Here is a 13,529-nt window from a genome sequence, read left to right as displayed (position 1 = left end):
TGCGGTTTTTGCTAAAGGAAATTTTTTTGATAAAAATGCTTGGGCTAATTGCTCCCAAGTCTCAATTGATGCGGCTGGCATAGAAGTTAACCATTCTTTGGCTCGATCCTTCAAAGTAAAAGGAAAAAGGCGAAGTTTGATTGCTTCTGCAGTTACATCAATAATTTTAAAAGTGTCACAAATTTCTAAGAAATTTGTCAAATGGGTATTAGGATTTTCGTTAGGTAACCCGTAAAACGTTACATTATTTTGCAACATATTAAGCAACGCAGGCTTAATTTCAAAATGATGTGCATTAATTTGGGGTCTAACTATACTGTTTGTTACACCGGCCACTCCTGGCCTAGCGTAATCCATAAGTGTGGCCATAACTTTTGGCTCGGTAATTTTAGTTTTTATTGGGGTTTTGTTTTTCTTTTTCTTTTCTTTCTTGTTCTTTTTAAGGGTTCTTTCAATTTCTGGGTCAATAGGATCTGGTGACGTGCCCGAACTTCGAGAACTGCGCATGAACTTGAAATTTCGCACGAACCGAAACTACCTAAAAAAACAGAGTTTGAAAAATAAATATGTTAGTAATTGAAAATAAATAAAATGTAAAAGTTTGAATAAGTATGAATAAACCTAGATTCGTAATAAAACACGAAAAATTTAAAATTTTGTCAAAAATTTTGGCGTTCCCCGGCAACGGCGCCAAAAACTTGTTGAGCGATTTCCGCAAGTGCACGGTATACGCTTGTAGTAATAAAAGATATCGATCCCACAGGGAACGTTTTTCAACAAAACTTATTTTGAATCGGTTAAATTTACTTTTAAGGTTTATAATATGGAAAATCGTTTAATCGGTTTTGGTTTTGAAATTGCTAGAATAAGAATTAGATTAGAGTATGAAGATGTTAGAAAATATTCTGATTTAAAAATGAATTTGCAAAACAGGAACGTTTTAGTACTTTAGAAAAGTAAACAAGTATATTTGTTTGCATTAAGTAAAGAAAACAACTTTAAACTTTGTACGAATTATAAAGATGAAATAAATGACGGAACCTCTAATTAATTGGCTTTGAACGCGATAAAACTCTTTCGGGATAGTTGCCCTTAATCAAATTAAAACTCTTTCGAGATAATAATTTGCCTAAGTGTTAAACAAAGTTTCCTTGTAAAGATTTTGGATTAAATACGTTTTAATGAAAACACCAGCAGTCACTTTAGTGGATTGGTTACCATAAGTGCTGCATAAAGATCTATCGAATAGAACAGACTTTATTGGATGAAATATAAATAGATACAAGTTTACAGAGAACATGGAGCATTGAATTCTTCGACGGCGTGCAAGTGAACGGGTTGTCAATCCTTTCTTTGGGTTTCGTTAGAGTTTGTCAAGCTCAGGGGCGAATCCTCTACTCAATCTTCTCGTTGAATCTTCGTAATAGAGACTGGGTCGGTCTACTACCAAAATGAAAACTAAACTGGAACAATGTCTAAACGCTACTGAATTTGTTATTATTTAGTAAACAATGTGTGTACATCATATTGCTTTTGAACAGAATCGAAATCTAACTTCTGAATCACTTGATTCGGAATTTCTGCATTTATCTCTTTCTTCTACACATATTATATTATTTTCCAACTCTCCATCAACTCTTTATTTATAGATGTTGAAGAGTCTTGATTGAAGTGTCGTGTCCGTTGTGAAGGATCGTGTCCGCTGCGAAAGGACGTCTTTATCCACCCGAACGATCGCGTTTCGTCAAAAACGAAAGTGTGTAACTAGGCTTCTAAAATCTCCTGCTCGTACCGAGAATATTAAATTCTCTACCGAGAATGGGGGAGCAACAATTTGTACTTCGGACGAAGGGAAGGAGGGCTGAGGGACGCGTGTCGCGACCGTGAATATTGGGGGCCGCGGTCGCGGCACGGAGCGTTTTTCACCTCTTCGGCTCTCGTTCATGTGCTCGACTTGGCGTTATTAATTTTCGTCGTCTTCGACTCCTTTTGTAGGGTTTTTCTTCTATTTTTGAGCTCTTTTTACTCCTATTTGGATTTTACCAAATATTTATGTACATTGCAAGAAAGAAACATATTCGAGAGTAAAAGCTTTCTAAACAGTTATAAACAGCATAAATTCGTAGCAATATTGATGTAATTATTGATGATATTTTAGGTATATTTTGGGCTTAACATTTGCCCTTGAGCAAAAGTATGAGTCGCAACAGGGATCGATAGACATGCTCAAAACCATATGTATTGAGGAGCATGGCAAGGAGAGTCCATCCGGTTTTTCCGTCAAGAGTCCGGTAAGAAAAACACCTGAAACACCTGCTAATGCTAATGCTAATGCTGATGCTTCCTCGAAAGGGGAGGGCATTCCTGCCACTCCGGATAGAGAGGTTAACTCCTCTCTTTCCCAGCCCGCCTGATCTGTCACCTTTGTCGCTGTCCTAGCATTTGGTAACATCTAACACCCTTACTCTTTCAAATTTTGCACTCTGCCTATGTTATTATGTTATTATTGTCTATCATTTGCTGCCATCCTGATAACATTGAGGACAATGTTCCGTTTTAATTTAGGGGTGGGGAGTTACACATCACAATATATGCAGAAATAACATGATAAATGTTTATTCAGGTTGTTAATTTAATTGATTTGGTGTATAGCAAATATCCCCTTGAGAATCTTTGATGTAACTATCCTTTGTAAATCTGTTCGTTGATGTCTAGTCTCCTTGTTTATTAAATGTTTTCTCCATGTTTCTCATCTCCATGATTATTCATTCTCTATTCGATTGTTTTGTGTTCACGGGAATCACTGTACAGACTGTGCGTTTTATGATGGATTTGTCTAGTTTTAGCTGTTTGAATTTTGTCTCCCCGAATCTTGAAGTTCCGAAAATTTTGAAATTTTTAAATCTTCTTTCACAATTAGTAACCCTTGCCTAAATGCATTTCCCCAAAAATAGTGAGAACTCGAGCCTGCAAATGCATCTAAATTATGCATTAATCTTTTCTGAGTGGGCCAGCACTCACTATCTTTAGGGAGATTTTGCCTTGGTTTGTCCTGTTGAAATGGAGATTCTTTTTGACAATCATAGGAGGAAAAAGGAAATTAGATTCCCCTTCCGCTACACAAAGAGCCACCTGTGCTTTGCACTCACATTTTAGGATAACCAACTTGAGCCACAACCTGTTCTTTCTGAAAACTATGCAAAGAAACCCCTTCCTTTCACTGATATTCCTAAATAATCTGAATTCTGTCTTATGCTTCAAAACCAACTGCTTAATTTGAAATCATGTGTTTTTAAAGACACACAAATCAGGAAAACAAAAGGCAATTGAGCAGATAATGCTAAAGATAAGATAGGAAGGAACATGGGAATTATGTGTTTGGTTGGAAAAATCTTTAATGATTGATATAAATAGAAAGGATAGTTTGTTATGAGAATCAGGCTGTGTGGGTCGGGTAAGGAAGGAAATGATAAGATGTTGAAAGCTGAGTAGGTTAAATAATTTGCATAAAGACAGAATTTTTACACTGAAATAGCCTCTCACTGACAAACCAGAACCTGAGCCTAACATTACAACCTTTGTCAAGTCCTTTGGACTATGTTTGGAAGAATTGTGACCCATAGATTCGGGACCAAAAGGCAAACTCACACCCTAAGGGTGTGGTGACTGAGCTAAGGAGTGAAATTGCATTCTTTTCCCTATGGTAAATAAATGCCATACGAGAGCGAGTGAATTATTCCAGTCCCTTGTAAGGCATGTCTGGCGAGTTTGTGGCTTCTTGTGAAAGTAGAAGTCTAATTTTAAGCTTTAAGTAATTTCTCAATTAAAGGCACAGTTTAAAACAAACTTTAACTTTTCAATGAGATCATAGCTTGCATCTGTCAACTACCTTGCTGAACAAAACAATTTATTTTCTCCATATCAGTCTCTGTTGAATTTTTTTTCTTACATTTGGTTGCTTGAGGACAAGCAAAGATTCAATTTGGGGGTATTTGTTAGGCATGAAATTGACTAAGTTTTAACATAATATTCATACGAGAATTAGGGTGTTTTTATGTTATATTGTAAGAATAAAAGGGCTGATTAATGTTTTTTTATAGATAAGCAAAGATTAAAGCCAAACTCGCTGGAAACAGCTTATTTCGCAACTGCCAAAGAGGAGTAGAGCCTTTCTATGATCCAGCGGTCAAACGCCGGATATTCTGATGACAAACATCGACAGATCAGAGGCGGGTGTGGCAGAGGCAGCAGGTGGAAAAGTGTTTCGGTGGTATTTCCTAAAGTAACATGACGACAAGATGTTTCGACCCTTGAGTGTTCAAGGGTCAAAAGGATCCATAATCATTTCTATTTTGTTTAGTATAGTTAGTGTTGACTTATTTTCTATAATACTTTTAGGGTACTTTTGGGTACCAATTTTGGCCCGGTCTTTCTCCTTTAAATAGATGTAGCAAAGGAAAGATGGGGCAGGTTCATCCTCGGATATTTTATTGTTTAGAATAGAAAAGTAACTTTCGAGGCGTTAGAGAAGAGCTCCAATGGAGTTTCTGACTGTAGCAAGAACTTCTGATTGCTCACTGCTCGATATGAGTGAGTAATCCATTTTGAATAGGCACGGCCAGTCCGGGCCGGTGATGTAAGTTTTATAACTCTTTCAATGAATGTGTAGTATTTTGCTAATGATGTGTTGATGAGGATTTTTACTTTTCGTGCTTCGGCATATATGCATGTGATAGATGAATGTTAGGACACTACTTGCATCTTCACTGATATCTCTATCGATCTCACAACCTCGAAGCAGACATGTTAGATGGTTGTGTCAAAGGTTTTCTTAACGGAAATGCAGCTTTGATCTTAATGCAAGAAAGAAAGTTCCTTTAGGACGCTATTGGCTCTAGTAAATCTTAGGAACTTAAGAACACTCGAAAGTTGACTTAAGTGGGCATTAAAGCTGATACTTTGACTTCGTTGGTATTGTAGCAAATTCGTCGGAGTGTTATATGGCCTTGCACAACCTGTTCGGCAGTGCCTAGCTGTTCTGTCCTTTAAACTGTCTTCTATTTGTAATATCTTTCATAGCTTTAGCAATCTTTTGTCTTAACTGTCCACACTCAAACAATCAATCCTACTAAGAAGATACCTTTACACACACATTCTGTTCAGCAACGATTTTCTCATATCATTTTGATCTCAATCCCTGTGGATACGATACTTGACTTATCACTTTATTACTTATATCTAGTACACTTGCTAGAGCACATCTGAGGACAACACGTGGTAAAGCTATGTATGCTTTATTAATTTCGGTGGAGGACGATTTGCTGCAGCGCATCAAGGATGTCAAAACCCCGAAGGGAGCATGGGACACTTTAGCAGAATTATTTGCAAAGAAAAATGATGCCAAGCTCCAACAACTCGAGAAAGAGTTACTGTCGGTCTTGCAACAAGATATGACGGTGAGTGAATATTTTACTAAAGTTAAAACTTTATGTAAAGAAATTTCAAAATTGGATCCTGAAAATAAAATCACCGAAAAAAGAATGAGAAGAATAATACTCCACAGGTTGCGTCCCCAATTTAACGCGCTTGTCACGGCAACCCGTGGATGGGCTAAGGAGCCAAGTTTAAATGAATTAGAAAATATTTTGGCTAATCAAGAAGCCCTGGACAAACAAATGTCTAAGGTCTCAGTTAATAATGAAGATAAAGCTCTTTTTAGTAATAAGAATAGCAAGGATCCGGACACCACGAGATCGAGAAATGGCGGAAGGTTCAAACAACAGGACAGATGGCAGAAAAGTCCACAAAGGAGTTGGCAACAAGGGGGAGCTCACCACACTCACAACCATAATGAAGAGGACGAGAAGGCGTATCGACGAAAGAACAACCAGTGTTATGTTTGTGGCAAAAGAGGCCACTATGCACGAGATTGATGGCATAGGAAAGCAGAAGGAAACGTCATTACAACCGCACATGCTCAAGAAGGAAGCGAAGAAGAATGGGACTTCCAAGCTTCAAGTGCCATGTTAGAGCCGGTGATATGTGATCCAGTCAGATCGTACATAGTAGATGGAAAGAAAAAGCAAGTGTTTGCTGTTGGACAGCAATAGGAGGAGGAACTAGTGAGGCGACTGGATTCCGTTCCGCATGTCAACTATATACATAAGATTGAAGATCAGGGTGGTAATGAGGAACCACTCGAGAAGCCTTCTAATGGAGAAGAGGGCGATAGATTTCCAAAAAGAGTCATCAGCTTCGTGTGAAATGCTACCACCCAAGGGAGAGGTGGAGTGTAAAATAATTACTGAGGTATTACCACCCAATGATGAGGTAAACCGTAAACAACAAGCAATGACTGAGATGCTACCACTAAGGAGGAAAATCAGGCGTGAAAAATCAGTATTGTCTGAGACATTGCCACCAAAGATGAAGGTAGATCCTAAGTCAATAGGACATTGCCACAAGACGAACATATCTAAAGGTGGAGTTGTTACGTCGAGAAAATGTAAGCAATGCGCTTACAACAAACAAAGGTTCACCAAAAAGGCAATCATCAAGGAGATGGTGCTATTGGAAGCTCTAGTCAAAAGCTTGAGCGAATTAATTAAGTTAGGGAAGGTTTGGCAATATGGGTTAGAAGGTCGATGACAAAAATCGAACAAGGATTACAAGTACGCGTTGAGGCGAGATAGGTCGAGGGAGACCAACAAAGAAGAGTGTGGCAATTCCAATGCAGTGGAAAAATCCAATCGTGTCATAAACGACAAGGAGGAGTGTGAACAAGTCGTGTTTGGTAAAGGAATACAAGTGATTGAAGAAGTTACAATAAAAGAGCCTACAACACTCAGAGAAGCATCTTTAAAAAAGAAATGGAAAAATGCTATGAAAGAATATTTCAGAAAAGCAGTTTGGAATGGTTAGGATAGATGAGCTATTAAGTCGGTGTTGAGGGGGAGTATTGATAAGTCAAGCACAGACTTATCTAGAGATATCTAGGATATTCACCAATAATAATTAAGTTGGTTGATATTTGTTCACAACCGACATACTTTTGTGGTTATTATTAAATTAAGACAAGTATAAATAGAATGCTAGACTTGTGAGGTATGTGCAGCAAATTGAGAGTGAGAAATAAAGAAAAAAAAGGGAAAGTATATTTGTAAGAGAGAGTCCTGTAAAAACAAGTGAGTCAACAAGTAATAAATGAGTGTGTGCTAAGTATTTCAAATAATTGAGTGTTTGTATAAATTTTAAATTAAGTCCTCCAATTTTAGTTCAACAGAGTGAAGAGGTCAATAACGATGAAGTTCGAAGATTTAGCACATAGAGAGTTAATGTTGTTTACCAAGAGTCATGTATCACTATTAAAAAAAAAAACCCTTTACCGACGGTTTTTTTCTACTTTAGCGACGGTTTTAACCGTCGTTAGAGATAGTAGCTGCGGTTTTAAAAACTGTCGCAAAAGTGTTGTCAATTCCATCGTTGCTACATTTATCGACGGTTTTATTAGGGCGTCGGGGAAAGGTTTAAACCGCCGCTAGAATCGATTTTCACAAAAAAAAATACAGGATTTAGCGACAGAACATAGATGTAAACTGTCGCTAAAATTTAGTACCTCAATGAAAAATTTACCGACGAATATTTTCACTAAATCCCTATTCAGTAATGCCACAAAATTCATTTTTTCTGGACTATGTCTAACTGTAGCAAACAGTTATAACCACATACATCATGCCATTCCAATCACATCATGCCATTCCAATCAAATTTTACAATAAACCTCACCAATATTGTCAATACTGAAACTAAAAATAACAAAATCTGAAATCAACATAACTAAAATTAAATCAACAATTGAACTTCTTCATGTAAATAAAGACCTTGAGCTATGCATATCTCCTTTTTCACTTCTTTGAAGCATGTTCTGAATCCTTCATCCGTCTACCTATTTTTCCTCTCCTCTTTACTGTAATCGCAACGAAATCTAGAATTTATATTATCCTCGTTAAATCACCCATCCAACCTACCAATACATGCTTTTGGGAGTAGGAACTTTCAAAATCAGAAGAAATTAAATCTAGAATTTATACTAACCTCGGCCACAATGAAGGCGTGGTATCCATGTGGAACTCTATGGGGCAGTTCGACTACGGCAACGGGATAAGCTATCCATTTGGCTTAGATGCCTGTGTCAACGGAGAAGACAAAACCCAAGGAAACAATAAAAATTCATGGAAATAGTCCCTAGAAAATTTGCTATTTGAACATAAATGATAAAATTGCTAAGGTTTTAGTTCGACTACGGCAACGGGATCAGCTATCCATTTGGCTTAGATGCCTGTGTCAAGGGAGAAGACAAAACCCAAGGAAACAATAAACATTCATGGAAATAGTCCCTAGAAAATTTGCTATTTGAACATAAATGATAAAATTGCTAAGGTTTTAGAGAATACCATCTGAAAAATGGATCAGAACCCTTTTCTAATCTTCCAATCACTTCAAGGGAACCTTAAAACCTGCCCACCAAGCAGAAACAATAAAATTGCTAAGGTTTTAGAAAACCAGAATTTGCCTTAAAAAGGACAATAAAACCAACAGCCACCATCATATACATGTACAACCAAAAACATTATCACCAGTCAAATGGAAACATAAAAAGTAAGTTTCAATAACGGAAAATTATTTGACTAGTTTATTATGTTCTTGGAAACCATTCTCTCTACGTGTTTTGTGGGTTTGTTTAACTTCAGTTTCAGCACAGAATTGAACTCTTACTGATCTCAACAATAATTTATAAAGGCATAGCACTCACCTCAATTAAGGCGTTGTATCTTCTGTCCACTTTTGATGTAAGGTGGAGAGCCTCAGAATGGAAAGGAGAGTTATTGCCGACAAAAAGTGGAAATGGTAATCCATTAAAGCCTGTTACACATTCCGAGTTTAATAATCAAGTAAACAAAAAAATAGAAGCAGAGAAAAATTGCTAGCATTTGGGTTATAAGGATGTAGAGTAATACTGACCCCCTTCTGGTCCCACAATTATTAGTCCGCTCGATTCTTTTCTTGATGAAGACAATATACTAACCACCGGAGTAGCTTCTGCTGCTGCCAGAAAAGATATCTTTGACTGGCCAATCTGTATAGAAATAAACAAGAGCCAAAATTTCAACATATCATCGTCTTGATGATTCAGGAAGGAAAAGAAAACCAGTTATTACTCATGTATTGCATGGTTAGACCCGAGTGTGGACTTAACCCCAGCTGACTAGATAGTCTACCGTGCATTCAATTTTGGTGCACGGAATATATCATGAGACACAAGAATTAATTTTGCTGTGTCTCCCCGAAGATAATCTGTACTTGCCACTAAGGATTATATAATACCATGTACGTGCGAACGTTCCAAGATAAATGATCAGCAATTAATTGGCTCTTTCTATGTTTACTTCATCTATCCAAATCTAGCTACTAACACAACTTAAAAACATATTTTTATGAAATTCTAGTCACTACGTTGGGAAATCAAAACTCACGAGTAGCCAAACAACACAATGGAGAAATAAGAAATTAGTAACTGTTTCTGAATGTATTGAATAGAAACGAGTAACAGAGGTCCAAATCGGTAACACTATGATAAATAAGAAAGCAAAATACAGAAGCGTTTAAGGTCGGCAGTCCCTAAGACAAGTCCACGTAAAAGTTTAGAAAATTTGTTTTCCTTAAAATCAATCATGGTAGCCTGCAGGAATTTACCCTGAAAAAAACCATAAACTTATATCTTTTGCAGCATTATACTTCCTCGAGAACCAAACAGAAAACATGCCAATCATGATAAAGCTTCTTATTGTGATCCAGTTCAATGCTTACATTTCTTCCTATTTGTAACTATTAAATATACCTTCCAATTTATAATTCTTTTTTTTTTGTGCTTCCATCCACCAAGTTATGATGAAACTCAGAACATAATTAGAATTTAGTATAGTATTCAGATTGCAACTATGTGTAAGACATTTCCATGTCCAAACCTAAACATGAACTTTAAATTGACAGTATCAATAAAAAACTACAAGATCATGCTCCATTAGGATATTGTTCTAAAAACATGACTCAAAGGAAATAGCAGAGATAGAGTGCAGTAGTCTTGTTATATATACAAACCAACTCACCTCTTCTAGAGGAGAGTGAATATCTGATGGAGTATGGCTGTGTTTTTCAGCAAAAACAATAGCTTGTCCCAATGCAGCCAAAGGAGCTTTCCTAACCAAATAGCTATATTCTCCACGAGTTTAGTCATATTAGAACATACAGTAATAAAGCCTGAGGTAATTAAATAGTAAATCCCCAATTCTAATACCCAGAATATCTACTATGCTCACAATCCTGCGATGAAGATTCGAGAACCAACAATAGACTTTGCACAATTAACCAATTGTCCCAAAAGGTCTCCAGAAAGCACCAAAAAAATTTAATATAGAGAAAATTGAGGGTCAGTACAAACCTTGCCCCAGTCATCGCAGCAGCTACATTTCTACCAACTCATTAACTTTGCTTCTATCCTTTAGAACTTCCTGCAAGAGATAATCAAATGCACAGTTGAGATAAAAAAAAGAAATAAATATACAGAAAATACATAATCCTGAAGCTAATGCAATGAAATGGCTTAGAAGGAAATCTGAGGCTACTGATAGCTGAAAGCCCTCAAAACAGGACATAGATGAAGAAGAGTCAAGGGATGCACAGGTCTCTCTCCTACCTTATTCTATTTCTAGGCTAAGCTCATGCTTAGTCTTAGTCTGACTGCAATCTTTTGTAAGTACTGAACTAAAGTATACCCTTTCACAAAGTGAATATACATGCAAAATATTCCGAGGCACCAAGTATCTGCAGTATCTCTTAAGCATGGGCAATGATTCAATGTTATGCGGTTGGGTATTGATAAGTTTATAACTCATTCTACCAGTAATCATGCAGCAATTGGGTATTATTTGTTATGGTAAGCCAGGGAACTGAACCCAAATAGGAAGTTATGTAGTTAATTAGCATTGAAAGACTTGACAAGCTATGATTTAAAAGTGAGATATAAAGTGAATGAAGGATCAAAGCTTCTCTATGCAACTATCTTATAATGGGTCAAGGTCATACCTACAAACGCTTCTGCTTCAATACTTACATGTTCGTAATTGAAGTTCAATTCGCACCCTAAAAGCCCCAAAACCAGAGAATCAATATAGGAAAAATTAAACGTGTGATGCATTTTCAATAGAGTTCTCACGAGTAGACATTGTTGACCTTTGTCTGTCTACACTAAAAATTGAAACAGAAGTGGCTGAAAATTAATCATAAAGGATACTAAAATTGCTGGCATCTTATCCTATGCAATCAACCAGGTAAGGACACATATAAATGAAGAAAGCAGTCAAAGTAAAAGTTCATAATAGATCACAGTAGACAAACATAAATAATAGGGTTTCTCTAGAAGAGCACATGTCCTGATGGATGTCAATCAAAAATCAAAAGAACCTGTCCTCAAAGCTATGCTCAATGTCAAACTGAAAAAATATTGACCCTGTAGCAGAGTATCCTTCTAAGCCAATGTGCATTCACAGTAAACAGAGTATCCTTCCTACCCAATGTGCATTCACAGTAAAGCCTGCTTTATTGACATTCATACTGAAAAAATATCCCATTGACCTAGTGTTTCTGAAACAACTCTATTCAAAATGTGTGAATGAAGCAAGCATTTGTGAGTAAAACTAAGTTAAACAGCCACTTTATCAACAAGTCAGATGTACCTACGCTATACTTTTTCAAGTGAGTTTCAATCTTGTGTTGTCATATTTGATAACATTAACCCCTTATACCTGCAGTTGAAGCTTGGACAAGTCACCAATTTCTGCAGTTGAAGCTTGGATAAGTCACCAATTTCTGCAGGAATTTCCCTTTGCATCTCAGTTGAAACCAAGATAAAGAATTTGGAGGTTGATGCAATGGGACAAGTTTGCTGGAATTTGACCTGCAATTGAATTATTTTTTAGTCTCAAAACTTGCAGCCTGAATAATGGACCGATTTCTTCAGGAATTTGGGTGTGCAGTGAGTTATAGGAGAGTGTAATCTCTCTGAGGAAGCTGAGATTTCCAATAAAAGGAGATATGGAACCAATCAAGGCTTTTGAGGTTAGATTGAGATCTACAAATAGTTTAGAAACCTCAAGCACACGAACTATAAGAGAGCTGAGAATGAAGAGCCGTGACAATTTAACACAGGAAAACAAAAACAAAAACGATAAATGAAGATACCCAAACCTGGAATGTTTAGCAATCCAAAGTGCAAATAGCTTGTCCAAATTGCAATTGGTGTGAACCGGAGTTGGAAATCTAAAGTAGCAAAAATCCCTTGTTCGGAGACCAGATTGCATTAACGATGTCGCCATTTTCGCAAGTTTCCTAAAATCGCTGTGGACGGCTAAGTAGAGAGCTGTTATAGTTGAGAGAAACGACAAGATAAAAACTCTATGTCGAAGTTGAAAGACGGAAAGGAGAAGGATGAAAACGATGAACGTTTGGCAGAAGAGAAGTCGCAAAAGGAGGAAGAAGAGGGGGCGAGGGAGAGATGATATGAAATTGGCTGGTTAGGGTTAGGGATAGTTTTTCTAAATGGGCTGGGCTTCATAAAAATTTAGCTCAAAATATTTCTCCAATTAAAATAGATGTATTTTTTAGCTACATTTAGACAAAGTGTTGCTATTAAAGTGTTGGGAAAGACTAATTTTTTTTTTGTAGTGTATGTAATCTATAAATACCTATCAATACAAGTAGTAAGGTAAGAGAATGAAAATAGAATTTTCTTCCATCAATTATATTCTTCCTTTGTTACCTGTGAAAGTTTATTTATTTGATCCAACAGAAATTGGATTTTATAAAGATCGAATGGGTCATTGTTTTTGTAAAAGAAAAAAGAAGATGACAATGTTAGGGTTTTCTGGTTAACCTTTTTCCTCCTTTATGCAAATCAGCCTGCGATCTCCGATGGACTTCTATAGCCATGCTCATTTGTTCCTCGTCACTCATCCTCTTATTTCGAAATCAGCATCTCTCCCTGCCTCCTTTAGGGATGCTTTAACATGTGAACAATCTGTCACTACGGTGGTGCAAGGGGAGAAGCCGAAAATCTTCTATGTAGGTGGTTACAAAGCGATACAGGTGTCACAAGAAGTCTTATAATTCTTGCCTGGAAACACGTAAATTCACTGTAATTGGCGAATCAAGTTGGCAAAAGGGAATCCGCATGGAAACATAATGATCTTAAATTAAACTGAATTTGGTATAGGGAAGAACAATGGAATAGAAGCTAATCTTTGTGCGTAGGGGATTTTACACTATGCCAAATGATGCTGCTTTAAAAGCAGTTTCGAGTCAGGGGACCAATTTCTCTCAAACCTAGAATTTTAGGACTCCAACCCTAGATTTCTGGTTTCGATCATGCAAAACAGCGATATTACAGTCACACAGATCTACCATCTCGTCTGACT

The 13,529-nt window shown here is 36.9% G+C and overlaps 1 protein-coding gene across 7 annotated transcripts; it reads right to left on the bottom strand.

Moving 5' to 3' along the window:
* Positions 1–7,658: 7,658 nt before the first annotated feature.
* On the bottom strand, positions 7,659–12,643 carry LOC136231108 (uncharacterized). Of its 7 annotated transcripts, none has more exons than XM_066020382.1 (10): positions 12,304–12,638; positions 11,862–12,013; positions 11,143–11,199; positions 10,499–10,568; positions 10,167–10,269; positions 9,022–9,136; positions 8,813–8,922; positions 8,454–8,516; positions 8,095–8,338; positions 7,659–7,984 (listed from the first exon to the last, which is right to left on the bottom strand). In XM_066020382.1, exons 4-8 carry the CDS (start codon positions 10,510–10,512, stop codon positions 8,499–8,501), a joined length of 360 nt encoding a protein of 119 aa, XP_065876454.1. In that variant the 5' UTR covers positions 10,513–10,568; positions 11,143–11,199; positions 11,862–12,013; positions 12,304–12,638; the 3' UTR covers positions 7,659–7,984; positions 8,095–8,338; positions 8,454–8,498. The 7 variants fall into 7 exon arrangements, 5 of the variants coding, with proteins under 5 accessions (XP_065876454.1, XP_065876457.1, XP_065876456.1 ...); XM_066020385.1 differs by lacking the exon at positions 11,143–11,199 and having other exon boundaries at positions 8,095–8,186; positions 8,301–8,338; positions 12,304–12,637; XM_066020384.1 differs by lacking the exon at positions 11,143–11,199 and having other exon boundaries at positions 8,095–8,186; positions 8,304–8,338; positions 12,304–12,637.
* Between the last annotated feature and the right edge of the window lie 886 nt (positions 12,644–13,529).

The sequence above is a fragment of the Euphorbia lathyris genome, chromosome 5 (genome assembly GCF_963576675.1).
Source record: "Euphorbia lathyris chromosome 5, ddEupLath1.1, whole genome shotgun sequence".
NCBI classification, from domain to species: domain Eukaryota; kingdom Viridiplantae; phylum Streptophyta; class Magnoliopsida; order Malpighiales; family Euphorbiaceae; genus Euphorbia; species Euphorbia lathyris.
This window is presented reverse-complemented; position numbering and strand designations above follow the sequence as displayed.